Below are 27,796 nucleotides of genomic sequence, written 5' to 3' on the forward strand. Positions count from 1 at the left end.
GACATCGACAACTCTAAAAAAATGGGTGCCTTTTAATATTTTTCAAAGGTAATTTTTTAATGTGGCCTACAGTACGATCAAAAAAGTAGTTTTATACCAAAAAGAGTAGATCGTTTTAAGGTAAGAGCATTTGATAAATTTCATTTTTTAGTGTTTCACTGTCGTTCAGTTATTAAGATGTACTACAGACTACTTCTGAGAAAGTTGTGAAAAATACGAAATCCACCATTTTGGATAGAATTGTAGAAGCCTAAAAGTTTTATAAAGCCTAAGGTTTAGGTTAAAGTTAAAAACCTAAGGAAAAGCCTAAAGTTTCTTAGGATTAGCAGGGATACCACGGCAATACTCAGACTATCCAAACAACTAATAACATGAAATATAATATCATCTACAGGATCAGTAATTTCAATAATCAGAATTAACATTTATATTCATTATTTATGTGATTGTTTATTATTTTGTCCTTATACCAAAAAGATAGATTTTTTTGAGGTAAGACCATTCGCTATTTTTTTTTTTTCTGTTTTAACGGTAGAAAATCTTTTTAACTGTTTTCATACTTCATTAATATTCTATATATTAATAATAATTTTGCTATTCTGAAATAACATTTTTAAATCTGTTTAAAACGAGTTTTAATGATATAACACAAGCTAAGCTGTATCCTCTTCGAGTCTCATTCATATTTATTTTCCTTTTTTTATTTACTTAATTAAAGAGTAACATTCCAAACCATTCTAAGTCACTTTTTGTCAAAAATAGGTTAAAGTGTTTATCTTGTAGTCAAGTCATATGGGAATATACGGCAGTGTTTTATTTGTTTCAAACTGCACTGCTTCTCGTATAATGATTCAATAAAATATTTAATTTTTTCTGAATTGGCCTAAGTCGTATGGTGTTTTCCAATTAAGCCTAAGTCAACAGAGCTGCTGACTGAGAGGCTGCAATATTAACCGCAATGTACTACGCATTAACCGCAAAGATGTGTATACATGTTTATATTATTAGTTTAGACTGGTAAGTCTATGATTGTAAACAAATATTAAAAAATGTAATTAATCGAAAACTTTCATTTAAACTTCTTGATCGGCGAGTACTTACTTATACCGAGAGTTCTCAAAAAATACAAACTACATACGTTTACTTTAGCGGTTCAGATACACATGAAGTTTTGAAGAAAAAAGTGCAGCTAAATGAAGCTTATGTCAGCTTGTCAGCCGCATAAACAGAGAAAACAAAGAACTACATTCTTAGACTTATGCATACGTATCCCTTAATGATGAAGAAAAATATTTTTATGATAATCCTTTGGGAACAGAGTGGGAAATGATACAGTAGTTTATGGAGGTATCAGTGAAGAAGATGAACTGTTTTTGTAATTTTTTTTTAAATGTTATATTTTTTATATTTGTTTTGTTCCCTTTTCGCCAGAATCTCTTACAGATATTTTTTGTGTAAATTCTTTTAACAAATTTATTATAATGAAAAATTTTAAACGGTTATTATTTTCTCATTATCATAAGTCTTAAGTAACATCATTAGCTAAACAATATTACTTACTTCATTTCTAACTATCCAAAGTCGGTAATTTAGGATACTTTGGAAGGGCCTCGCATTTTAATTTTGGAAAATCTAGCTACAAGTTAACTCTACAATTAGAAAAAATTAGGTCATCTATCTCTATTAGAACAGATAATATTTACAAATTTTCAGCTGAAACTTTTCACTATCAGACAAATTATTAGTGTTTTTTTTTTAGTTTCCCAACAATATGACCAAAATGACAGGAGAGTTTGAAATGTAGCTTTTCAAACGGAGAAAAAAATGACTAATAAAATCACTAGCAACCCGGCAATGCTTCGCAATTGCTAGATTTGAGGATATATATATATATACATTAAATGAACACAATTGAAAGTTTGATAAAACATATTAACAAAATGAACATTACGGAATTCACAAAATTTAACATTTCCCTTTTTTTCTTATACGATTACTCCCTTTTCCCCTTTTCGGTTTCCTCTTTTCTATTCCCTTTTCCTTTTCCCATTTTCATTTTTATCACATTCCCTTTCACATATTTCCCCAACTTTCATTTCCCCCATTTCCTCATATCCCCATACTATTTCTCTTCCCTATGTTTCCAATTTCCCTTTTCTCCTACCTTGTTTTCCTTTCCCCTTCCTCTTTTCCTTTTTCTTTTTTTTCCTTTCCCCTTCCCATTTCCTTTTTCCCTTTTTCTTTTTTCTGTTTTCCCCATCTTCCCTTTTTACCTTCTTACCTTTCATCTTTTTCGTTTTTTCCCTTTCTCCCTTTTTCCACGCGCGTAAATCGGTCCAGTAGTTTTTTAATCTACAACGGACACACATTTAGGAAACACTGAAATAGAATCGTAAAATATTTAGTATAGCGTTTGTTGCTTTTACGTCCAACAGATAGCGCTGTTTAAAAAAAACATGTTTTTACCTGTCTCAGGTGTGAAACCTTAGATACATAAAAACGCGCGTATTCGAATGCAATGTTTTTTCAAAATTTCAAAGCAATCGACGAAAACTTTCGGAGATTTAAGATTGTGAACAAACGAGCATTTACATTTCCATTTATACAGATTTTAATTCGACAATCGACCACGTAGATGACCAAATCTATCCAAAATACTTTTATGTGCTCGGCAGAAAATTTATTTTTTTCAATTTTTCAAATAATCTGAAATGTAATCTGTTAAATATACTGTTTAATAATTTAAAAAAATAATAATTACGTAATAGTTTCGTAACCGATGGTACATAAAAGATTGTGTTTAATATTTCATTATTATCGTTGCATTTTACAAATTCTAAGTGCGGTATTACCTTTGTTGTCATAACAACATCTGTTTCATTGTTTTTTGTTCGTAATTATTGCGTAGGTAAATATAGTCTATTTAATCATCATTTTACACAATCTTAGTTGCATAATTAAAAATAAATAACATTATTGTTTTAATTTTCAATTTGTTTTAAAAACATAAAACCCGCTACAAAGATTTTGAGAACGATTTATTTAAAATTAAATAAAACTATTATCTTTTACAAAAAACAAACGTATTTATCTTTTAATGAATTATTAAATTATACTAATTAAATTCAATTAAATTTTCTGTTTTCTTATTTAACGTGATTTATAATTTGTACCGAGATATTTTTCAATTAACCATCCTTATAAATTTTTATTTGATTTTATTTACTATTTATCTTGGTAATTTTATTATTATTTTATAAATATATTTATTAATTGGAATACTTAATTAGAATGCAGTTGTAAGTTCATACAGCATGTAATTCTGTTTTATGCTTTTCCATGTATATACATTTCACAACGTTGTAGCATGTTATTTTTTATGTGTTAACTGTTGATTATTAAGATCGTCGACAACAGTAACAAATTTATTTTTAAGAAATTATCGGCAATTTAACTCTCAAGTGGACTTTAAAGTGTTTTCTATTCATTCTTTGTTCGAGACTGCGTCCTGTTTGACCGATTTACAAGTCCATTCGGCAGTCGAAACAATTCATTTTATATATTCCAATGAATTGAATGTATTGTATATTTAATGATTTGTTTCGTTTCGTTTTGTTTATTATTCTTAACACTTTATTATTATTGATCCAGATTTTTTTTTTTAATTTATGAGTTTTCTTAAAATCTCTTTTCCTAAAACTCTTTATGTTTGTTAATGTCATTTTTTTTTTTTGTACGAGTCTATCAATGGATGTACTTGATGCCCGTTTGTGTGTAATATTTTATACAGTTGAGATATTCTAATCTTTGTTATAGTCGGATTACATGGGTTGTATAATAGTTCGTAGATCACACGACAAAAAGAAAACAATTTATATGAGATCGGATGGTTTAAGGTGTTATGTCTTCCGTTATAGTTTTCTACTTATTTTTAAAAAAAATAATATTTTATCAGTTGCTTTTTGTGTTGGTGATGTCAAGAAAATGTCCTTATTTATGTTGATCGTATTCGGCTTAAATTTTAATTTTTGGTGAATTTTGTTTACGTGTTAACAGATGATAATATCTCGTATCGCCCCGAAAAAAAAATATATCAATAAAGCATCTGTCCGGTATATAGATTTTTAATAAAATACGATATCCATTGAACTACTTTACAACAGTTAAACATAAAAAAATTTAATTCAGCAAATGTTCTTCTCTCAAAACGACCTAATTTTGGACGTGAGACCACCAAGCCTCCAAGCCTTTCCCGTGAAGCCTCATGAAGGAAACAAACATTAGAATGGAAACGATAGAAATGTAACTTATCATTTTAATGGACATCGGTAAAAAATCTTTGACGTTAAAACTTCGGAATACGATATAACCCTTCCAAAAACGGCGTATAATTATGATTATATACTAATCTGAATAAAAGTTTATTTTTTGTTTTAAACGTATTTCTTCACGCGGCTGGTTGATGGAATAATCTAGCTATTCAGACGTATTTCTATCTCTCGCTAACCCTTTCCCTTTTTACTCCCTCACGCTCACTCAGTTCATCTTTCCCAAGTTGTCGTGAATCGACAGAACTCGAGCGCCTTTACAAACATATATTGACATGAACTATTGCTATACGTATTTTCGGCGTTAAATATGCCATTTTTAAACTTCCATCTCGTCTGGAGGATCCCCGATGTTTCAATCAAAATTTGATTGACGAAAGACGTTTCCCTAACTTTTTACAGAGAAGGCGAATCAGGTTTCAAAACCCGGAGAGTGAGTAGTCAGTATTCACCCTAACTGAACTGGTAGATTACTCGGCTTCAATATAGAACAGACTCTATTTTTAAATTAAGTAAAAAAAAAACTAAATAAACATAAGAAATTGTTTAACGTATGAGTACTATCTTTTTATTAATATATATATATATTTTTTTGGGATTAAAATATTAATGTTTACTCTTCTACTACAAGTTACAAATTATACTGTGAACTATAATAAACTACCATTTATTTAAGAGTTATTTCCTTGTTTGAATACAAATATTATGCAAAAATTTATCTGTATGTAAGGAAAAATTAATATCATTATTATTTTTGTACATGTAAGCGTTTCTTAATAAGGATATGATTTAGTATATACTAAGATTACTGAAGTTATTGAAAACATGTTTAAAAAAAAATATATATATTTTATATTATTAATTACAACTGCAACGATTTGTTTCTGAAATTCCTGTTTTAATTTTCAAGTCCTATAAAATTGCAATTTATAATATCATACGTACGTAAATATTAAGAAAAAAAAAATTCAAGTAATATTTGATTAAATTCCTTTTATCTTGAGATTGCCGAATATTTTTTTATTTTGTTCCGATTTTATTTTAAAATATTTATGCGGTATTAATGGTTTTTAGAACAGGTTTTACTTTGAAAAAAATTTTCGAGTATAAATTTTAAAATCATCGCGAAAAAGTTTATATTAAAAAATAACTTGACTTATTTTAAAACTGTCGGAAATATTTTGGCGGCCCAAAAATTACTTCAGCTTAAAACCCGATCTGCATTTCATCTTCTACCGTAAGTACTTTAATTAATTATGCTGTTTTACATAAAATTATATTAAAAATAAGAAACAAATTATATAATAAATAAAAGCTTGGCCATCTTTTTCTTTTTTGGTTTCTTAAATAAATTAAGTTTTACTTAACAAAATTTTCTGTACAAAAAAGGCCGTAATTAAAAATAAGTTTAGTTTTGTTATCCTTTTAAAAAGATAACTTTTACAAAGGTCATTGTTACAGTTAATCATCAAAATGTCATTTTAGTAATAAAATAATTACATTTTATGATCATACGATCATAAAATGTAATTATTATTTTTTTTTTGTCTTCAGTCATTTGACTGGTTTGATGCAGCTCTCCAAGATTCCCTATCTAGAGCTAGTTGTTTCATTTCAGTATACCCTCTACATCCTACATCCCTAACAATTTGTTTTACATATTCCAAACGTGGCCTGCCTACACATTTTTTTCCTTCTTCCTGTCCTTCCAATATTAAAGCGATTATTCCAGGATTCCTTAGTATGTGGTCTATAAGTCTATCTCTTCTTTTAACTATATTTTTCCAAATGCTTCTTTCTTCATCTATTTGTCGCAATACCTCTTCATTTGTCACTTTATCCACCCATCTGATTTTTAACATTCTCCTATAGCACCACATTTCAAAAGCTTCTAATCTTTTCTTCTCAGATACTCCGATTGTCCAAGTTTCACTTCCATATAAAGTGACACTACAAACATACACTTTCAAAAATCTTTTCCTTACATTTAAATTAATTTTTGATGTAAACAAATTATATTTCTTACTGAAGGCTCGTTTAGCTTGTGCTATTCGGCATTTTATATCGCTCCTGCTTCGTCCATCTTTAGTAATTCTACTTCCCAAATAACAAAATTCTTCTACCTCCATAATCTTTTCTCCTCCTATTTTCACGTTCAGTGGTCCATCTTTGTTAATCTACTACATTTCATTACTTTTGTTTTGTTCTTGTTTATTTTCATGCGATAGTTCTTGAGTAGGACTTCATCTATGCCGTTCATTGTTTCTTCTAAATCCTTTTTACTCTCGGCTAGAATTACTATATCATCAGCAAATCGTAGCATCTTTATCTTTTCACCTTGTACTGTTACTCAGAATCTAAATTGTTCTTTAACATCATTAAGTGCTAGTTCCATGTAAAGATTAAAAAGTATCAGAAATAGGGAACATCCTTGTCGGACTCCCTTTCTTATTATGGCTTCTTTCTTATGTTCTTCAATTGTTACTGTTGCTGTTTGGTTCCTGTACATGCTAGCAATTGTTCTTCTATCTCTGTATTTGAACCCTAATTTTTTTAAAATGCTGGACATTTTATTCCAGTCTACGTTATGGAATGCCTTTTCTAGGTCTATAAACGCCAAGTATGTTGTTTGTTTTTCTTTAGTCTTCCTTCTACTATTAATCTGAGGCCTAAAATTGCTTCCCTTGTTCCTATACTTTTCCTGATACCAAATTGGTCCTCTTCTAACACTTCTTCCACTCTCCTCTCAATTCTTCTGTATAGAATTCTAGTTAAGATTTTTGATGCATGACTAGTTAAACTAATTGTGCTGTATTCTTCACATTTATCTGCCTCTGCTTTCTTTGGTATCATGACTATAACACTTTTTTTGAAGTCTGAAGGAAATTCCCCTTTTTCATAAATATTACACTCTAGTTTGTATAATCTCTCAATCGCTTCCTCACCTGCACTGCGGAGTAATTCTACAGGTATTCCGTCTATTCCAGGAGCTTAATAATAATTATTATTAATAAAAGAAAATAAATAAATGAAAATCTAGAAATAAAAATTATTATCATTCAAGTAGAAATTATCAAACTAAAATTTTGATCTGCAGGATTTATACATTCAACAGTATACCCTGTTGTTTTAATAAAAAATATTAAAAAAAATAATTTATCTGTCAGCTATATTTAATTTAAATCTACAAAACCAATATTTTAAATATCAGTAAAACCAGACTTTTTTTTTGTTGTGAGGAATACACCAAAATTTGAAACGGGAAGAACCATTTTACTTTTTATTTTAACATTTTTATTATCTTGTAACACTTAAATTTTGATGTCTTATAATTAGTTCAGCAAACTTTAGTTTGTTACTTAGAAATTAATAAAGGGAAATATACGATTAATAGATTATACATTTAACCGATCCCAAAATAATGAATTATTATTATCTTTCTATTTGTATGTTCCAAATATAATTGGAAACGTAAATAATCTGAGACACCGACTTAATAATTAATTGATATTCACATTAATTGATAGCAGTCTACATTTTTTACTACAGTAACAACAAGATTTTATTTCACAACTGACCTATTCCCGTTACAGTAAAATCTAATAGAACTCCTGTAGCGCACATTATAGACCTTAGGTCGGTTATTCGTATATTTTTCAATAAAATTCTGTTTTCTCGGATGATTGTTTGATATTTTTAGTAGAATTTCTACTTTTCCCTGGTTTTACAGCGGAATGCTTGCCAAAGGAAAGTATAACAATCAACCAAAGTCTTGGAGATCCCGGTTTTTGCAAACGTCCACGTTTTAAAAACCCCTTAATACAAAAAATAGAAAAACGTTATACAAATGTAGGCTTTGCCTATATTTACATTAAGATCTCCGGCTGTCTCAACATATTTCTTCGACAATAGCTCAAAAAATATCTGTATATATGAGACGTTAAGATTCGGACAAAATTAAAAAAAAAAAAACAGTAGATTAGGTTTGCATTTTTAGTTTTAGACCTTTTATTTAGCGGTCGTAGAAAATTGAGTATGAAAATAACTTTAAAATTCCAAAATTTTTAGTCGGAACCCGTACTTAAAATTTTAAAGATTAAAAATTCAACCGTTCTAATATTAATTTAGACTATGGAAACCTTTTAAAAAGGGGGATCTCATGGAAACCGACTTAATAATTTTAAAAATCGGTTATATATTTTTATTATTCCTGATAATTATGTTAATAAAACATATTTATGTTACGAAATTAAAAATATTACATTAAGTAAATGACGAGCGAGAAGGTAAAATATAACTCAACCCTTTTTACAAAAAAAACATTTTTTTTTTTTTTGTTTTGGCAATTAACCAATTCTAAATTCAATATAATTTTTATAATAAAATGTAATTTGGTCAACTTGGGCCCTAGATCTATTATTTATTAATTATACTTTTTTAATAGTGCATAATTTTTAAGTTAAAAACGTCATTTAATCGAGGTGTTTAAATTAGATTCAAACTTTTTTTTGAATTTTTAATCTTTTTTGCAGTTGTACTCTAAATATTATCTAATAAAGTCGTATTATTTAAAACTTCTTTGGCATATTTGAAAAAAAAAGTCAGCAAAGTGCAAAGTGCAGGGTCTTGTTTCTTTGTGTTCCCATACAGCTTAGAAAAATATAACTTTTGGAAATTCATTTTCGCTCAGATATATTGCCTACTTAAATGGCGACGGGTAAAGATGAGCATGGACCTTTCTTATAGCATAATTAATCATATACTTTACTACTTAACGTTTATAGAATTAAACAAAATCGTTTGGTACGTAATTAGCGAAATAAAAGATAAGAATTTCATTTAATAAATATTTTTATTTTATTTTGTAAAAATAATCTATTACTGATACCAGTAATAAAAAACATCAAACTTTTAAAGAAGACGTTCACCGTTCGTTTAACTTCATTAAAGAAGATTCTCATTAAAGTTGTTCTGATTCAGTGGTCGCTATATCGGACACATTTTGAAATTTATTGCTCAGCGACGTCACAAATACACGCTATCGCTCTATTAATTATCAAAACAAATGGACATGGCAACTCGTATTCACAATCTTCATTATATTAGTAAGTGTCATAGGTGTTCACATTTACTATAAATAATAACTTTAGAAAAGTACTTTAAATATTTTTTTGACAAATTCAAAACTTTATAATAATTAGAATAATTCTTATATAAAATAATATTCAAAGTAAAAGATTCCAAAATAAAAGATATAATATCTGCATCCATTATATTTTAAAACGTTATAAAGCGCTAGGTTTGATTTCTTTTTTGGTGATATATTTAATTTATAATCGGTTCCAATTTACCAGAACGATAAGTAAATTTGAATACAAAAAAAAATGACATGCAGGATGGGGTTTCCACTGAAATTGCTCAAAGAACTGCAGATGTATACATATGTATGCATATGCATATACATATCTTATACAGTGTACGTAAATAAATACTAAACATAAATGAGTGCACATGAGGATGAATCCAAGGAACATTGATAAAGTTCAGAACATAATAAGCAAAGAAAACACCAAAAAATCGCACAAAAATAACTGATCAAATAAAGAAACAGTGAAACAAGTCAAAGAACCAACAAAACGTAAGTGTATTAAACGAAGTAAACTAAGTTTACTATGCACAAAACACCAGGATGCAGTATGCGTCTAATGTCCTCGCTGCTATCCAGGAGGTTAACCGCGAGCCAGTTCACATGTTTGTTCAGCATCATTTTGTATCATGTACTGAATCGCCCGTATCTCCTCTCGATCGGTTGGTTCAAAATAATTGTGTATTTCAATTTTTTTCGTAAACCACGACGCTTCTATTATATTTCTCAATAGTTTGTTCATGAATAGCTGAACGACTTCGATGCTACCGCTGACTACAATAATTCCTTGTTATCTTTGATAGTTGCGCCCTCGTGCCTAACAAGCGGTACATCTCCGTGAACTTATTGTCAATGTGCATCCTTTCCTCTCTCACAAATCCTTCATTTTTTTATATCAAATGCCCGTAGAATTTTTTAAATATTACGGATTTAATTACAATATGAAATTACACAATAATGAAATTAGAATCCGTTTGACTTCCTTGATCAAATGACATTATGTCTTAAAAGTTTTCTGTATTAATGAAGAAAAAATTAAAAATTCCTAATAAAAAATGTTGGCTTCCGGTTGACCATACCGAATGATGTTTTTATCATCGACATTTAACTGTATTAAGAATATAATATTAAAAAAATTAAAATTTTTAATAAAAAAATTTGTATTTCATTTGACCTCCTTTCTCCTTTTTTCCGCCTTTCTCCTCCCCCCCCCTTTCACCCCTTTTTCCGTTAGCTATCTCACAATATTTTTAACAACAGCAACAATATGAAAAAAAAGGTAAAGTATCAGAAATTATAAAAAGAAATTTTAGGCTAATACTTGATGCAATGGGCTTTCAGTCTTGAAAATTAAAATTTAAACAATTTGTAATTTAAGTACGAGTCCCCTTATCGCAGTTTATTCGGTCCCCTTCGTTTTGAGGGCAAAAAGATTATTTATTCGAGTTGACTTCAATAATTAGGTTCAATAATTGTTGACTTCAGTAATTAGGTTCACTTTGGTGCGATGTTGTTTAGCAAGACTAGAAAAATATTTTTTATTAAAAAAAATTGGTTGTATGGTTCCTTTCCTGATAGGGTTGAAAATCAAAAACCGGGATTACACAAATACACGGCCAAATATTTATGTAAAATTCAGCATTATAGTCTTGGGTAATCGAGATGTAGAGCAAAAAGTGTTTAGAAATAATAATAAATCTTCCCATCCCTAAATCTGATCGACTCAAAAAAACTTTGAACTTTTTTAAAACATATTAAGTATGTTTTAAAAAAGTCCTTCCTTTTTTTTAACTTTACCTTTAATTTAATGCTGCCAATACCTTATACGTAGACAATTTGAGCCATTTTTAGACAAATTTATATTGAGCACAAGAACATACAAACATCTTCTGGAAGTTTTTAAAATTTCTTTTTTTTTCTTTTTTAGAAACTAATTACTTCTTCAAAGGTAACCTTTGCAAAAACTGTGATCCCAAAAATTTTGGCCGTTCCCATACTTTGCTTTAAAATTGTATTGCTACAACAGCAATAGAACTATTGCAGGATAAATAAGAAAAAAAATTATTATTATAATATAAAATGACAACGAAATTTTATTTTATTTATTATTTTAATAAGTATTTAATAATATTTTTTTAATATTTTTAATCGAACTAATTTTTATCTTTTAGGTTCATCATCGGAATCATATAATATCAAGAAGCAAACATCTGAAAGTTTTACTAATTTTAGATCGGATAAGAAAGAAATAAGATCTGAAAAATTTGATATTAAATAATGAAGAAATCGTTTTTAACAGATAACGTCGAATTAAACAAAAAGCAGGAGCGATATAAAATGCCGAATAGCACAAGCTAAACGAGCCTTCAGTAAGAAATATAATTTGTTTACATCAAAAATTAATTCAAATGTCAGGAAAAGATTTTTGAAAGTGTATGTTTGGAGTGTCGCTTTATATGGAAGTGAAACTTGGACAATCGGAGTATCTGAGAAGAAAAGATTAGAAGCTTTTGAAATGTGGTGCTATAGGAGAATGTTAAAAATCAGACGGGTGGATAAAGTGACAAATGAAGAGGTATTGCGGCAAATAGATGAAGAAAGAAGCATTTGGAAAAATATAGTTAAAAGAAGAAACAGACTTATAGGCCACATACTAAGGCATCCTGGAATAATCGCTTTAATATTGGAAGGACTGGTAGAAGGGAAAAATTGTGTAGGCAGGCCACGTTTGGAATAGGTAAAACAAATTGTTAGGGATGTAGGATGTAGAGGGTATACTGAAATGAAACGACTAGCACTAGATAGGGAATCTTGGAGAGCTGCATCAAACCAGTCAAATGACTGAAGACAAAAAAAAAATAATAACACAAGGAATGATTCCTTCCAATTACTACGTAGTAATTTTAATAGTTCGAAAAATTTAACGAGTAATTATTCCGAAAAAACTCATCGTTTACAAATAAGATGGGAATTACGTGACAAATATAATTTAAATATTAAATTCAATAAGGAGAATGATCAAAATAAAAATGATAATATTTAAAACAACAGTGAAATCGATACTGCAAAATAGGATTTCAAAAAGGTAATAAAAGTGACTGAAGCGGACTAGGAAATGAAGAAGTAGCAGTCGGTAATGGTGAATACGAATCGATTGAAATGAGTAATTTTAGTTTTATTTCTGATATGGATAATAAGAAATGAAATTTTAATAATGATTTAATAAATTGATTAATTTATCTGAAGACGCTTACATATATATATATATATATATATATATATATATATATGTATATATAAAATAAAAGTCGTGAATCTTACATAATGGATATCATATCTAACTTAAAGTTTGATGAAGACAAAGATATTGAAAAAAAAATGTAAATAATACAAATAGTAATAGCAACGATCGAACTTTTAATATTATCTTAACATTTTTAATAAAATATTTTCATTTCTACCTAAATTTAATCGTAATGACATCCACCACCATGATGATTTTATACGTACCGATAGTCATAACAGTAATTATTCTGAACGAAAAAATAAATAATAAACATAGTAAAACTGGTGTTGAATCATCTGTCGCTAAAATCGATAGTATTTCGTTCGACTATGAAGTCTATCATTTTTATTATAACGACACAGTAATTTTACAATCTGTTCAGCAAGATAGTCGAATAATAAGTAAATAAGATCTACATTTGAACTAACATTAAGTAGTCACAGACCCAGCGGCTGGTGACTTAACGATAACAACAAAATGAAAGAAAGGAAATAAAAGAGTACTCCGTACAGCGAGACCATAAAGTCACCTAATTAGGCGGACCATAAAGTCACCTAATTGAAACAATAAGGCAAACCAAGAATATTGTAACCTCAGCAATATTGAAAAATCACCTGATGGTGTTATCCAATAAATTGATCGCCAAATAATTCGGGTGCCGATGCGGATGACTTCGCATCGTCATCGTAGGCTGACCAGAGAGATTTCTTGCCGAACAGTTCGCAACATAAGATCATTTTGCATGAGGCCATTGCTTTTGTACCAGGGTATGTTTAGCATTTTTCGTAGTGTTTATGTCTGGTAGCGTACAAGTATGTCAATACTACTATTGAATTCTTTACTCCACAACTGAAACCCGTAAGTTCAAACAGGCTTCAAAACTGATTTATCTATAATGAAAACTATAATACTAAAGGTTAATGTAAATTATTTCAAGACCTCCGATGTGAATGCGACGCGTTTCATTATGATTTTTTAAACGTCGATAATAATGAATGATACAGAATGTAACAGAAATAAAGTAAATATAGAGAAAGATTATGAAGAAAAAATTAAAGTTATAAAGATTATTCAGCAATTTATAATTTATGAATATTATTTACACTGTAAATTAAGTTTAATAATTTTTGTTTTAATATTATTCCCTTTATGACGTACAGCATTATACTCATTTAACATACACATAAACTAAAAATAATTTCTTGCTAAATATAAAAAAATATAAAATACATTATAAAAATTCTTTTTTTTATTTTTCTTTTTTATAAAGAATACTTAGACATGTTTTTTATGTTAGACGTAATAATGATAAGAATAAATTGTTTATGTTGCGATCTAAGTTGTACTGTTATTATAAACGTTACCCTTTATCAAGTAATACACCTTACCTTTATTTTATCTCCAATAATAAATAATAATCCGTAAAACTTGGTTTCTAATTAATTTGTTAAATTCTGTTACTTATCCTTAATTGTAACAATATATCAACCATATAACTTGATCGGTGATGTTACCGAGTGTTCTGTCATCAAAATAAGTCTTAGAAAAAATATAATTACAGCGTTAAAAATCATCAGTCTTTTTTTATGTATAAAACATATAAAATGTATAAAACAACATTTTCATTTTTTCGTTACCGTTTTCCGTTTACTTTTTATTAGCGTGAAAGTATAAAAAAACGTGGTTATTCAAGAGTTTTTTTTTAAAGTAAAATTTAGAAAAATATATATTTTATAACTACCATTTAATTAGGTAGATGTAGACGAGTGTAATCTAACCACGCCACGTATCAGTTTGGTTAAACGGACACGGTTTCAACTGCTAAACCGTTAATAATAACCAACATGCAAATTTTTGAAGAAGTTCATAACGGATTGCATCACAACTAGATGGTACTTCAAGGAGAAAAACTGCCGTTCTACTTTCTCCCTTTTTAAATTCATAAAATAGTTTCAAGTCTATTTCCACCAGTTTACTTCGATTTAAGATTGTTATAGTTGAATTCGTGTTGCACTCGCATTTCCAAAGATACCGAGTTTATCGATAAATACCAGTCAGATCTCTAGATCCGCTTCTTTTGCTTAAAAGGTTATGGGCGTTTTAAAAACCGTTTAATCAAACCGGTACTTGACAGTGTGATTAATAAGGGTTAGATAAACAACATTTTACAATGTCTTTCTTTCTTTTTCTGTTTAGCCTCTGAAACCACCGTAAGGTATTACTTCAGAAAATAAATGAGGATGATACGTATGAATTAAGTAGGTATAGCCTTGTACAGTCTCAGGTCGACTATTCCTGAGATGTGTGGTCAAATTTTACCATCCGTAGTTATTTTTTTATAACTTTTGAAATTTTACTTTTCCTGAAAAATCGTGTTTTTTTTCTATTTTCGTATCGGTACAACATAAACGGAAAGCAATAATAGTAGTTTTTTTTATATATTTTACTCAAAAAAGGATGAACCTAATGGTGTATATAATTTCTTTCTTTTTACAATTTATTGATAATATAATAATAAATGTTAAATTCATCCGCCAAGTTATGTGGCACTAATAATATTCCAATATCTTGATAACAGATTTGTATTTAACAGTTTATACCAAGCTTGGTCAAAATACAGCCCGCTAATCCGGCCGGCGTAATGAATTTATGCGGCCCGCGAAAAATGTTTAATATTAGCTTTTTCTATAAGCATTTGAATAATGGAAAATACGGAAATTTAAAAAACAACTTGCCAAGAAATATTTAGTAATCTTCAGTTCAACCTATATTTGTGAACAAACTTTTTCTTTAGTGAATCTAAATATAACAAATTTTGTTTACTTAAATGAATCGTTTTTGTATTTACATTTTTTTAATTTGAATATTTCCTTCGGCGAGTGAAAAACGTTTTCTTTCCAATTCGGTCCGGAGGCAAAAACTGTTGGCTACGCCTAGTTCATACGTTTATTAACAAATATTAAATTTATTTATTTAGTATTTAAACTTATTTCTACGTTTAAATATCCACTTAAAAATACATGATCTACGATTTAACAATTTTACAAATAATAATTTTAATTTATTTTGAATATTGTAAGCGCGACTTCATCTAAGTATTATCGTTGTATCTAATTAATTACTATTTTGTTTCATTAATAAATAATAGTTTTATAATTAGTTTGATCTGTACTTCATTGTACGTGATATATATATATATATATATATTTATATGAGCTCTTATTTTATTAATTATAATATTTTGGTTTCTAAAACTGAAATTTGTTGCTTCTTTTTGCGATATTATAAAAGTTCCCTTTAAAAAGAAATGAAAATAACGTAAGGAAAAAATTGATCGTTGATTATTATATTTCAATAAAGGTTGATAAAATAATATAAATTATCAACCACGTTAAAATTAGAAAGGAAACTAATCTTTTTATTTTATACTTTTTTTATGTTTTATAAAGTTTTATGATTAAACTCTGATATCATTAAATAAATTTCTATATTAAATATAAGTTGTAATTGTTACATTATAATAAATTAGAAGTTGTGAGAGGAGTTTAATTGATTAATCTCTTCTTCGCTGTACCGGTATAAAATTATAATATTATTATTACGTAATAAAATTTAATGAAGTGTTTTTTCTTTTACTGTTTCTTAAATTTCTATTTTGGATTCTGTAATTTTTTCTTTTATTAATTATGCGTATTCGTGATAAAATCCTTAAAATTTAAGAGATGAAATAACTTTAAATTAATTAACTTATCATAATTTTGAAGCGTTAAATTTATCTACGTTATCTTTTTTTTACGTGGCATCTTTAGCGGAATCTGGATTTAAAAAAAAGAAAGTTATTATGATTTTATAGTAGAATTATTATTGTAATAATAATAATATATATTTTAAGAGCTTCTAATAAGGATATACTTACAATACAAATCACGCCAGTACAATTAAAATTAAAATTAAAATATTCAAATCCACAGCAAACAAAAACTGAAAAAAGTTTACTTTCGGTGATAATTTTCAATAAATTAAAAAAAACAGTTATAATTATAAAAAATTTTAAATAAGAACTAAATTTATCTGCTTAATTTCACATTCCAGTAAAAATGAAGATTTTCTGTAGACGTTACAAAATAATCAGGATAAACACTCAATTTCTCTCTCTCTCTCTCTCTCTATTTATTTATTTATTTATTTATTTATTTATTTATTTATTTATTTATTTACTTATTTATTTATTTATTTATTTATTTATTTATTTATTTATTTATTTATTTATTTATTTATTTATTTATTTATTTATTTATTTATTTATTTATTTATTTATTTATTTATTTATTTATTTATTTATTTATTTATTTATTTATTTATTTATTTATTTATTTATTTATTTATTTATTTATAATAACAAGACAAATTTTACTTAAAAATATTATCTTTATTAATCTCTTGGTTTGTGTAGTTGATTGGTTAACCAGGGTTAACCAATCAACTACACAAACTTATAAATTAAATTCACTACGTTTCACTTAGAATTCTCTAAGCTTCCTCACATGACAATACACATTCATACACACATCATACAAAATTTTCTTACATACTAAGAAATTAACTGTTTTACCCATTCTAGATAACAATATTTTACCCCCACTCTTGTTATAACAGAACCCCTTACTCATACATGATTCATCTTATCTTTAAATAATTATAAGTATCTCTTTATATAACCAGATTGCTTTTTCCTGTGTATTGAAACCTATATAATGCACATATTTTTCTCAAAAATTACAAATATTAAACATTATTTTCCTTAACACTAAATTTACAATATAAATATGATTTTTTAAATTAAGTTAACATATATGTTACTTAATCCGCCTATGTCCGTTCTATTGTTGACAGAGTTTGTATTTTTCTTGATGTATATCATTTCTAGAGTAGTCCTTTCATATGTATTTTGTTGTTTGTCTAATATTTTGGTGCTGATGAAATGAAACAAGTGTTTATGTTCTATTCTATGTTTTGTGAGCGCTGTCACTTCCTTTTTATATATTTATGAACTTCTATTCTTTATCATCGATTTTTTTCTTTTGGGGCTATTCGAAGGATAGAGTTTACGAATCAATTCCCTACACTATTGATGAACTAACGGTGAACATTCAACAAGAAACTGACTGCATGGCAACAACGTCTTGCATCAGACGATTCTCAATATGATTACTCGATCAGATACGTTTATGCCTGAACAGGGCGCACACTTCGGATATTTTAGTAAAAATATGTAAAATTTGCTAGTTTAAAAATAAAATTTTATTTTATTTTTATTTTCTATTTTTAATTTTATTCATAAAATATTACGTTGCCACTGTGTTTTGTCTATAGCGGTTCGGTTTTAAGATGCTCACTGAAATTTCCGTCCGTTAAGTTGTGACAGCTGTTCAAAAATATTATGTGTTTACGCTATAGTTTTGAAGACCATTTTTACTGTAGCAAACCGGATTATGTTTGATTTACGGTTACTGGATGCGAAACGATGGATACATATTTCAATCAATAATCGAATTTTCTTTCCTGTTTATTTGATCTATCATCAAATAAGTTTATAAGCTTATATAAGTTTATAAGTATAAATCAGTTAAATTTATAAGTCTTTACAGCGTTGAAATACATCTTCGATTTGTATCTCTTTACGATTTCTAGGTAATTTTTAAGATAATGTAAGATTATAAGGGAAAAACTTTGCCCTCAATAGAACCGTCATCAATAGAATATTAGAAATATAAATAAATTCACAGATTTCATAATAATAATAAGAATGGAAATTTTCTTATCTTATGCCAGTATTATTAAACTTGAAGATCTATTAGCCTATTGTACCCCATTCCACCACTCATCTCTATCCCGGTCTTCCCTTCTATCTTCTAAATCCCATGTAATAGAATAGAAGCCCAAGAAGGGCCTTTATCATCTCCTCTTTTTCTTCCAGGTTTCCAGGAAATATTCTTTTCACCGCCAGGAAATATTCTTTTTTCTCCAGATGCCCTGCCCGATGAATCTCCTCTTTTATATTATGACAACAATATACAGTTTTCCACACAGCCGCTCCAGTTCTTATACTTCCTTATTCCTCGCTTATTTCCTTCCTTTACCGATTCATATATTCTTAAAAATATTTCCCTTTTCATCTTCTTAAATCCTTTTCCTTTGATGGAATCTTCGAGAATATTTCTGAAAAATATAGCACTACAAACCTCTTATACTGCCTTGAATCTTTTATCTTTGAAAGATGAGTTACGCATTTATATTTAAAAATTATGTATAATTTATAGAAGCTTCTATTACTAGCAGTCGGTTTAGATATCTCTATCTTCTAGATGGAAACTTTACTTTGTTTTTTTCCTATTAATTTCCAAACAGATATCCTGTGCCCCAAATATAATTTTCAACTTCGGCTATAAACCTTGTTAAAATATGCATATATAAGAATTTTTGTAAAAGTAATTAATAGTATTACTAATTACAAAATCCAGTGAGATTTAATTAAGTTTTTTCTTATTTTTAAATCAATAATTACATTCTACGGAGTTTTAAAAATTAGTTTACAACTTGAAGTCTACGCAGCAATCTCTTTGTTTTTGTAATATTAGTGAATAGAATACAGAAAATACGATTTATTTTAGATGGAAGTATTAACAAATTTCAGCAAACTGAAAATTTAAAACACTTTTTTTTACGTTGGAGGAGGGGAAAGATCTGCCAGTCACCGCCCGCTCGCACAGACGGTAGTGTCGGGCTCTCACCGACTAAAATTCTTCTCCCTTAATACAGCAGGCCTTGCCTTTCGGTATTACTCATGACCATATTGCACCCGCCACGGGACATCAGACTAGCTCAGGTAGTCGTAGACGCCTAAACAGTAGCTGACTACCCTTGAGGGGCACCCAACCAGTTCTGTCCAGGCAATCCCCCCCCCCCCACTTCCCGGACCCAAAAGCGGATTATTTGTTTACTCGCCTAGAACGGGAAAACAGTATAATTATTTAGAAATCTCTAACATTACTATTGCAGCGTTACTTATTAAAGGATCTGTTCGTAGCTGCATCCCTTGTTACTAAAAAGCAAGTTTATCCTCGATATACTAGATTAAACTATGTTATTAATTAGAATAAAACTAAAAATTGTAGTATGCTGAAGGATCTAACGAACGGGTTGGGTTTAAATAAAACCGGTTTAATTAACATGTTTAGAACTTTCTTATTGAAAATATACTTCCGTAAATGTTTACCCCTACACGATCCGGACCAGTTATAAATGTATTTACTGTAAAATCATAAGTAAAAAATACGTTTTTACTTATGATATTTCTGAATTACTCATTCTTTGATTCTTATTATTGATTCATATAAACTACTGTTTAAAAAAAAAAATATCTGAGAATATGTTCTTTATTTAACGCAATAAAGGATATTATTATTATTTTTTAATTCATTTAGAGGGTTATATATATTTTAATTTTTGACCTGAAGTCAAACACCAAATTTACTAAAAAGAAAAATAATATAAAAACAATTATTTACATCACATGTTTAACAACACTACATCACATCTCAGCTTCTAGAATCAAGCAATTTAACACTATCGTTTTCCACTTTTTCTTAAGAAGAAATTTTTACTACACTTTTTTTCAGCTATACATTTCAGCGTAACTTAATTTATTGTATGCATTGATTAATTTCGATCATAATTCATAAAATGTGGTAAACATAAATAAATTTTCAATCGTTAAACACAAACATAAAAGTTATCAATTGCTTCAACATCAAAACGATTTATTTTTTTTGTTTGCGACTACAACATCTCAAGCATCCATTGGGGAGATCAACTAAAACATTTTAAACGGAAAGGGTAAGATTGTAGTTTAATTTAAAAGGGCATTAAAAAAAAAAGAAATAACAAATATTGGGCTAAGACAACCTTAACAAATTTAGTATTTTAATATTTTTCTCATTAAAAACTGGGTCGAAATTCTTCCTAAGCAACTGTTCCAGCGCGGAAACAAAAAAAAACAACAAAATCTACTGAATTCATATAAATCAAATTATATATATTGACGTGGTCGATTACTGCTTGGAATATATTGTACCGTACTGCTGTAAAATCTGTAAAAAATATTAATGACCTCCAATTTGGTTAGGATTGTCGAAGCCCGATAGTAGTAACGGATGCCATTTAACTGATCTATTACAATTCTAATCTTTCTATTTAAAATGTTTAAATTACCCCTCACAAAGGCTCGGGAATGCGGTAATCTCATACTGGAAAAAATAGATCATTTTGGAACGGGGGAATTTGAATCGTAAATAAATTTTTAAATTTAATTATTTTATACTTAACGGTTAAAAGTTTTTCTTTACGGTTACCATAATTTACGAACATCTAATAGTATAAGGTAATAAATATATAATAATACATTTTATAATATTTTTAAAGAACATATAATTAATTTTTAATTTAATATTTTTCATCGCACAGGTTCCAACTTGATGTCTAACGAGAAACCGTTCATTTATAGAAGCTCTAATAAAAATATTGGACAAAATGAAGATACAAATTTTAATTCTATAAATGATATTTTATTAGACAATATGGATAACAATATTAAAAATAATAATAAAAAACCAAATATCACATTATTTTATAAAGTTATCAACGTATTATTGATACCTTTAGAAAATACCGAATCAAGTGAGAGTGTTGAAAATACTGTAGAAAGACCACCGATCAATAGAAATAATGAAAATACAGCACATGAAGATGAAAACAGTGATGAAGATGATGTAATTTTATCGATGGATATGATCGCTTTACCGCTACCAAAGTTGAAAATTGATAAAAATGATATTAAACAGAATAATGATATAGATGAAATAAGTAATAATAATAATAATATAAATTATGTTAATAACAACGAAAAAGACGAAAAAATTTCAGAGGTTAGCGATTATGTGCCCAAAAATAATATAATACCAGGATCATTTCCCCGAGAACCGTTACCTGAAAATAGATCATCTGAACAAACCGGTCCTGTTCGCGTAGATGCTTCAACACAAACAGAAACTATCGATCAAAATGAACCGGTTCACGTAGATGATTCAAAAACAGAAAATATCACAAAAGAAACGGAAAATGTCGATAATACAGATGCCAAAGAACGTTTGTTAATAGATGATGCTAAACGCTATAAAGAAGAAACACATCAGTCTTCTAGTGATGAAAACCATGAAAATAATGTTATCGAATTTGAGGATAATTTTGATTTATATTATGTAAACGATCTAATGGATTTCAATATTCCAAACACATTAATTTGTCCTAATGATGGTAACGACCTATATTTATTGCTTGTAATACGTTCGTACGTTAAAAATTTTCAGCAAAGAAAAGCTATTAGAGAAACTTGGGGAAGATTAGCGAAAATGGAAGGTATTAGTTATTTATTTATATTAGGAATAGATTCCGATAACAGTTTGGATAACAAATTAAAACACGAGTCGGACACTTATCAAGATATCGTTATGACAGATTTAAGCGAAATCGAAAAAAATGATGCGGCTAAATCTATTATGTCTTTGAAATGGATTAAACTTTATTGTCCTAACGTTAAATATGTTTTATTTACTAATGATAATGTTTTCGTTAATTTACCGGAATTATCCTTATTTTTACGAGACGAAAATATTAAAGATAATGTTATGTACGGTTACTTGTATGAAGATTATAAACCGGAAAGAAATCCTACAAAGAAGAATTACGTTTCTAAAAAACAGTTTAAAAAAGATGTCTATCCAAATTATTTAGCAGATGAAGGTTATATATTTCCTGGTAAATTAGCACCGGTTTTGTATGAGAAATCATTAAAAACACCTTACATTAAAATGGGAAATATACTTATAACCGGTATAGTCGCTGATAAATTAAATATACCGAGGGAGGACATTCCTCTATTTTCAACGACTTTTCCAGATCTTCCAAAAACCGATAAATGTTCTATATTTGGTTTTACAATGGTATTTCATCCGGTATCACCTGGTGATTTAAGATTTTTTTGGGAAGAATTAAGAAAATCTGGTTTTAAGTGTGGCAATTTCTTAATAAATGCCTCTAGAATGATACCGCAAGACAAACGTATGTATGCAAACGTTAATGAAAAAATTTTGTATCCGATATTAGTCGGTGACGAAATTAAAAACGATGAAAAAAGTTTACATCTACTATCGATCGAAGACGGTAGTGATAAAAATAAAAATGATAAAAATAATGATGTAAATAAATAAGTAAATATAATACAACAAGCAAAAATATCTATTGACCGAGTAAAAAAAAAAGATTTTTCTTAAAGACCACTAGCAGTTTCATTAAACTATGTCAAGGTACATAAGATATGTAATATAAAATATACAATTTTTAAACAAATGATCATATTTTAACAAAGAAACAAACAATTTAATAAGAATTACCGGCTGTGAATAAATAAGAAAAAAAAGAAGATTTTTGCATAAAAAAATCCCAGCAAAAATAATTTGACTATTTTATTCCTTTACAGATTTTAAAACGATAAGAATAAATATTATAATTTATTATTTAAAAAATATTTATGTATATTAATTAATTAGTAGTCAGATTAAAAAAATAATTGTTTACTTAATACGCCACTGCGTAATTTCATACAGAACATGCGTATTCTCTTGCTCTGCTTCTCGTGCTTCTTTTGCAAATTTAAAAATACTTAGCTGTTTATTTACCTCACAACGCATACTTTAATCGATTTAAATAAGCTGAAGTATTTTTTTAAATGCTTTTACAGTCGCATCAACAATTACAGTCATCTGCGACTAAAGTAACACTATCATAAAAGTAGTGTTACATAAAACAACAAAAATAAACAGGAACAATAAAGAATAAGGAATAAACGTAGACACGTAAATAACAATAAATACAAACTAAAACACATAAATCCGACAAAAACCACTAAATTGTATTCTTCATTTCGAAAATTTTAAATTATATTATCTGTTATATATCGTATACCACCGTATTATGAGAGTCGTAAGTGAGGTCAAATTGGAGTTCAATCCAATTAAACTCTATTCATTTGACCTCGCTCATTTTGAATTAAATTTGGTAAAATGTTCTAATCAAGTGAAATTTTAACTTTATTAAATATTAAAGCAAATAATTTTCACTTTATTAAACAATAAAATGAAAATTAAAATAAATTACAAAACGGAGTCGTTCGATTCTGAGTACATAAAGAAGTTTGATAAACAGATCGTACTTTATTAACAATATATTTTCGATAGTTCTAATATTAGTAATTAAGATATTTATTAGTTAAATTAGATATTAATATTTCTTAGGTTTTTATTAATAGTTACCTAACAAGAATCCCTGGAACCAGAGGACTACGTAAGTAAGGTAAATTATATGTAATATCAAAGGGATATGTATCTCAATCCTTTATTCGAAATTGAATTCGTTTTTTACATAATTTTATCAGTTAAAAATGAATGTGACCTCAGAATTCGCCCAAAATCATGGCATTTACTTAATTTACTGTATTTTTCCCTTAATATGCCATTTATTGGAATTGGACAGTGCTATACTTCTCCTTTGTGCCGGCAATATTTTTTTAACCTGGATATGACAGATAAAAAACATTAAAATTTCGTTTGTTTACTAATAAAACGTACGTGTGTCTTAACTAGCTCAGGAAACGTTTAATCTTTAGAAAACATGCCAGGCTTTATTTTTAAAACCGCGAAGAATTTGATGGGAACCAAAACAGGTATGTTTATCGGACAGATGACCGAATATTACAATAAAACTTCGTTCTACCGTTGCCCTTTCCTTAAGGTAAAGTTTTTACGAAAATATATAAAATTGAATGAAAAAGAGTCTAAAGTGGTTTTTGGGGGTCGTTGATTACGAAAAGACCAAATCTAAAATGGTTAATCCGAAATAGTAGACGAAAATTTTATCGCAAATTGGCTTGAAAAAAATATATAGATAATAAAAAATGTAAACAACAATGTGTAATTGTTTTTATGATTCAGGATATATGGATTTTGACAAAACATCTGATCTTGGTTTTCGATTAATGAATTTTGTGTTTACAACTTTCTATTTACGAGTAATAAGTTGTATGTAATAAAATTTTGGGTGACTTGTGAACGTACAAGTTTCATCTACAAGATTTATACTTGTAAATATGCAAAATTTAAGAGTTTAAAATGGTATACCTCGATTGAAAAATATTGTATAGAAGTATTAAAAAAGATTTTGAAAGGAGAACTTGAAAACATGAAAAAAAAATTGCGATACAAGAGAACAAGAGCTTCAGTTTGTTCAAAATTTCGTTTTTGAGACAAATAATCTGGTTTATATAAAAAATCTAAAAAGTAATAGGCACATTCTGAGTTCAGATTCGGATTCAGCGCATAAAATTATGTAAAAAAACAAGTTATTGTTCTAGAAAATCTAGATATTTTTGGTCTAAATCAATTGTTGGTGCCTTTCGACAAGTGTTTACTATTTATTTAAATACACATGTGTTTGCTATTAAAATATTTTAAACTGCTCGTATGATAAATATACATTAAAGGTAATTTTTACAAAGTAGTGTGCAGAAAAAACACTTGCCAGATCCATAATCGGTGAGTGAGGCTAACATTCGGCCTTCTTCCAAAGACGTATATATATTGGCTGTCATTTTGAAATAAGAAAACTTACTAAAAAAAAATCGTTAAATCTACGTCATTCCGCGATTCGGTAGAATACCTGTTAATTCTACCCAAATATTTCATCAAAAATTTGGAAAATGCCTTCACTTTACTTTATTCGATCAATAAAATAAAAGGTATAATAACCTATTATAAAAAAAAGGATATATGCTATTAACATTTTTATATGAATTATTTTAAAATATTTGTTGGGATTTTAGTTGTTTAGTTTAAATTTTAGTTTAATCACTCATAACTCCATCTCAAACATAAAAATTCACACATAAAGCCAAAAACAATAAAAAATATAGTAATATAAATTTTATTAGCGACGTGTAAAATTATTTAGAATAACTAATGTACGATAATTTTTGTTGCTTATCTGAAATATCGTTATTAAAAATAGTATCAATAAAAGATTAAATGTGTTATTTTCGTGTTTCTCTCATTTTTTATACGATATTATTAATAATAAAATAAATACGTTTTAAATTTTTAATAAATATAAATTATGTTAAGTTTTAAATAAATCTGTTATGTATCCATGAAAAAAAATTATTTTGTTTGTTGCATGTAAAAAAAGGTTGTGATTTATTTTATTAGTCCTATTTGTTTTTCGATTTTAAGTGTTTATAGTTATATTTAAGTAGGCTCCTTCTATTTTATTGAACTAAACTAATTAAATTAAACTAAATATTTGTGAATCTTTTAAAATTAAAATAAATATTAAAATATTTGAATACTGGTTTTGATTTTTATTTAGAAATAATGCCTTATAAAGCCTTATTCATCTTAGGTAGATGAAATATCGTGATTATTCAACGTTATGATTCATTTAAAAATAAATCACTTTTTTCTCCGTAAGAAAGTAAAAATAGACAATTATTGTTAATCAAAGTATAGAAAACTAAACTGACACGCAAGGTGAGAGTGGATTGCTGGACCGGAGGGAAATCACGAGACGTATTAACACAAACACCAAGTGTTGTGGAACACTATTCTCTCCTTTGTACGATTAGAAGTGCCAACACCACTTAAGATACCCGTCCGGATAGAACTATAGCGCATCTTAGTCGAGTAACAACTACTAGTGAAGACTTGAATGCTCACTTCTCGTCTGAGAAACCGAAGTTCTACTGTTCAGCGACCTCTATTTCAATTAATCCAAATCAAATATTTAATGCACGATATTCATTTGTTTTGCTCACAATATACCGAATTAATTAATTAATTAAATTATACTATGTAGTGCAAATCTAGTGTTTTAAATTCATTAAAGAATAGGAGACATAAGTAAATTAAATCGAATTACAATTGATTTGAGTGACCGATGTAATGGAACGTTGCTATCTTTGCAGATTGTTTGTGTTAAAAATTTACTTATTTTGAAAATTTTCCGGGAATAGTTCATAAAATACGATAAAACAACATTCCAATTTTTTTTATTCCTACATTATTTTCTGTTACAATATATTTTATAAACAAAGAAAATATTTGAGACTTCTAAAATTCTTTTAATAGAAATTTTGTTAGATATATTTATAAGAATACATTTGATTTTAAAATATGAGAGAAAAATGGATCAAAATTTAAGATCAATTTAAGTATATAGTGGAATTAACGGGATAAATATCTTCTGCCTTTTAATTTCAAGGGGGAAAAACGTTTTCTACCGAATGTGTTTAAGCAGGTGAACACAGAACCGTAGTTCACTAATGTATCCCTCTCCTGGATATAAATTACCGCGGAATTATTTACGGTGTCTACTGTTTGGTTGAGGCCCTATTCGATTTCCTTTAGTAGAATTATACATCTCGTACTTCAGTTCTTCAGTGAAAATTTCATCCTTTCTCACCGATCATTTCTTTTCATTATCCGTGATTCCTTCAACACCATTCTCTGTGCGGTACACATAAGTTATGTGTCTTCAGTTACGTGTCTTATGCACATAAATTAAGATATACCGTACAGACGATAACCCAAGAATAGATAAAATGTAATAAAACGGAGAAGTACACCGACCAGTCAAACAACTAAACAATAAAAAGTTTTTCATTTTTTTTCAGGACTTTTTAAAAAATATTTCGTTTATAGTCACGAATTTAAATTCCATATATTTATTTTTACTTTTTATTTAAAAAAGCAGTTATCAAATTAAGAGAGACGTTGTTTCTAAAAAATTATGTTTATAACGGGACAAAGATTTGTAATACACAGTGAAACCTATCACAAATGTTAGTCATTTCATAATACGAAAAACTGTTTG

At 28.0% G+C, this 27,796-nt stretch overlaps 1 protein-coding gene across 2 annotated transcripts in view; it reads left to right on the forward strand.

Moving 5' to 3' along the window:
* The window catches only part of LOC142331580 (uncharacterized), a 46,172-nt gene extending 20,480 nt beyond the window's left edge, over positions 1-25,692 (forward strand). For both annotated transcript variants that reach the window (XM_075377584.1, XM_075377585.1), the window contains one exon: positions 21,284-25,692. In XM_075377584.1, coding sequence (XP_075233699.1) covers positions 21,284-23,085 — 1,802 coding nt within the window. In that variant the 3' untranslated portion in view covers positions 23,086-25,692. The remainder of the gene's footprint in view (positions 1-21,283) is intronic.
* Positions 25,693-27,796: the final 2,104 nt, after the last annotated feature.

Source organism: Lycorma delicatula, chromosome 10 (genome assembly GCF_047948215.1).
Source record: "Lycorma delicatula isolate Av1 chromosome 10, ASM4794821v1, whole genome shotgun sequence".
Classification (NCBI taxonomy): Eukaryota; Metazoa; Arthropoda; class Insecta; order Hemiptera; family Fulgoridae; genus Lycorma; species Lycorma delicatula.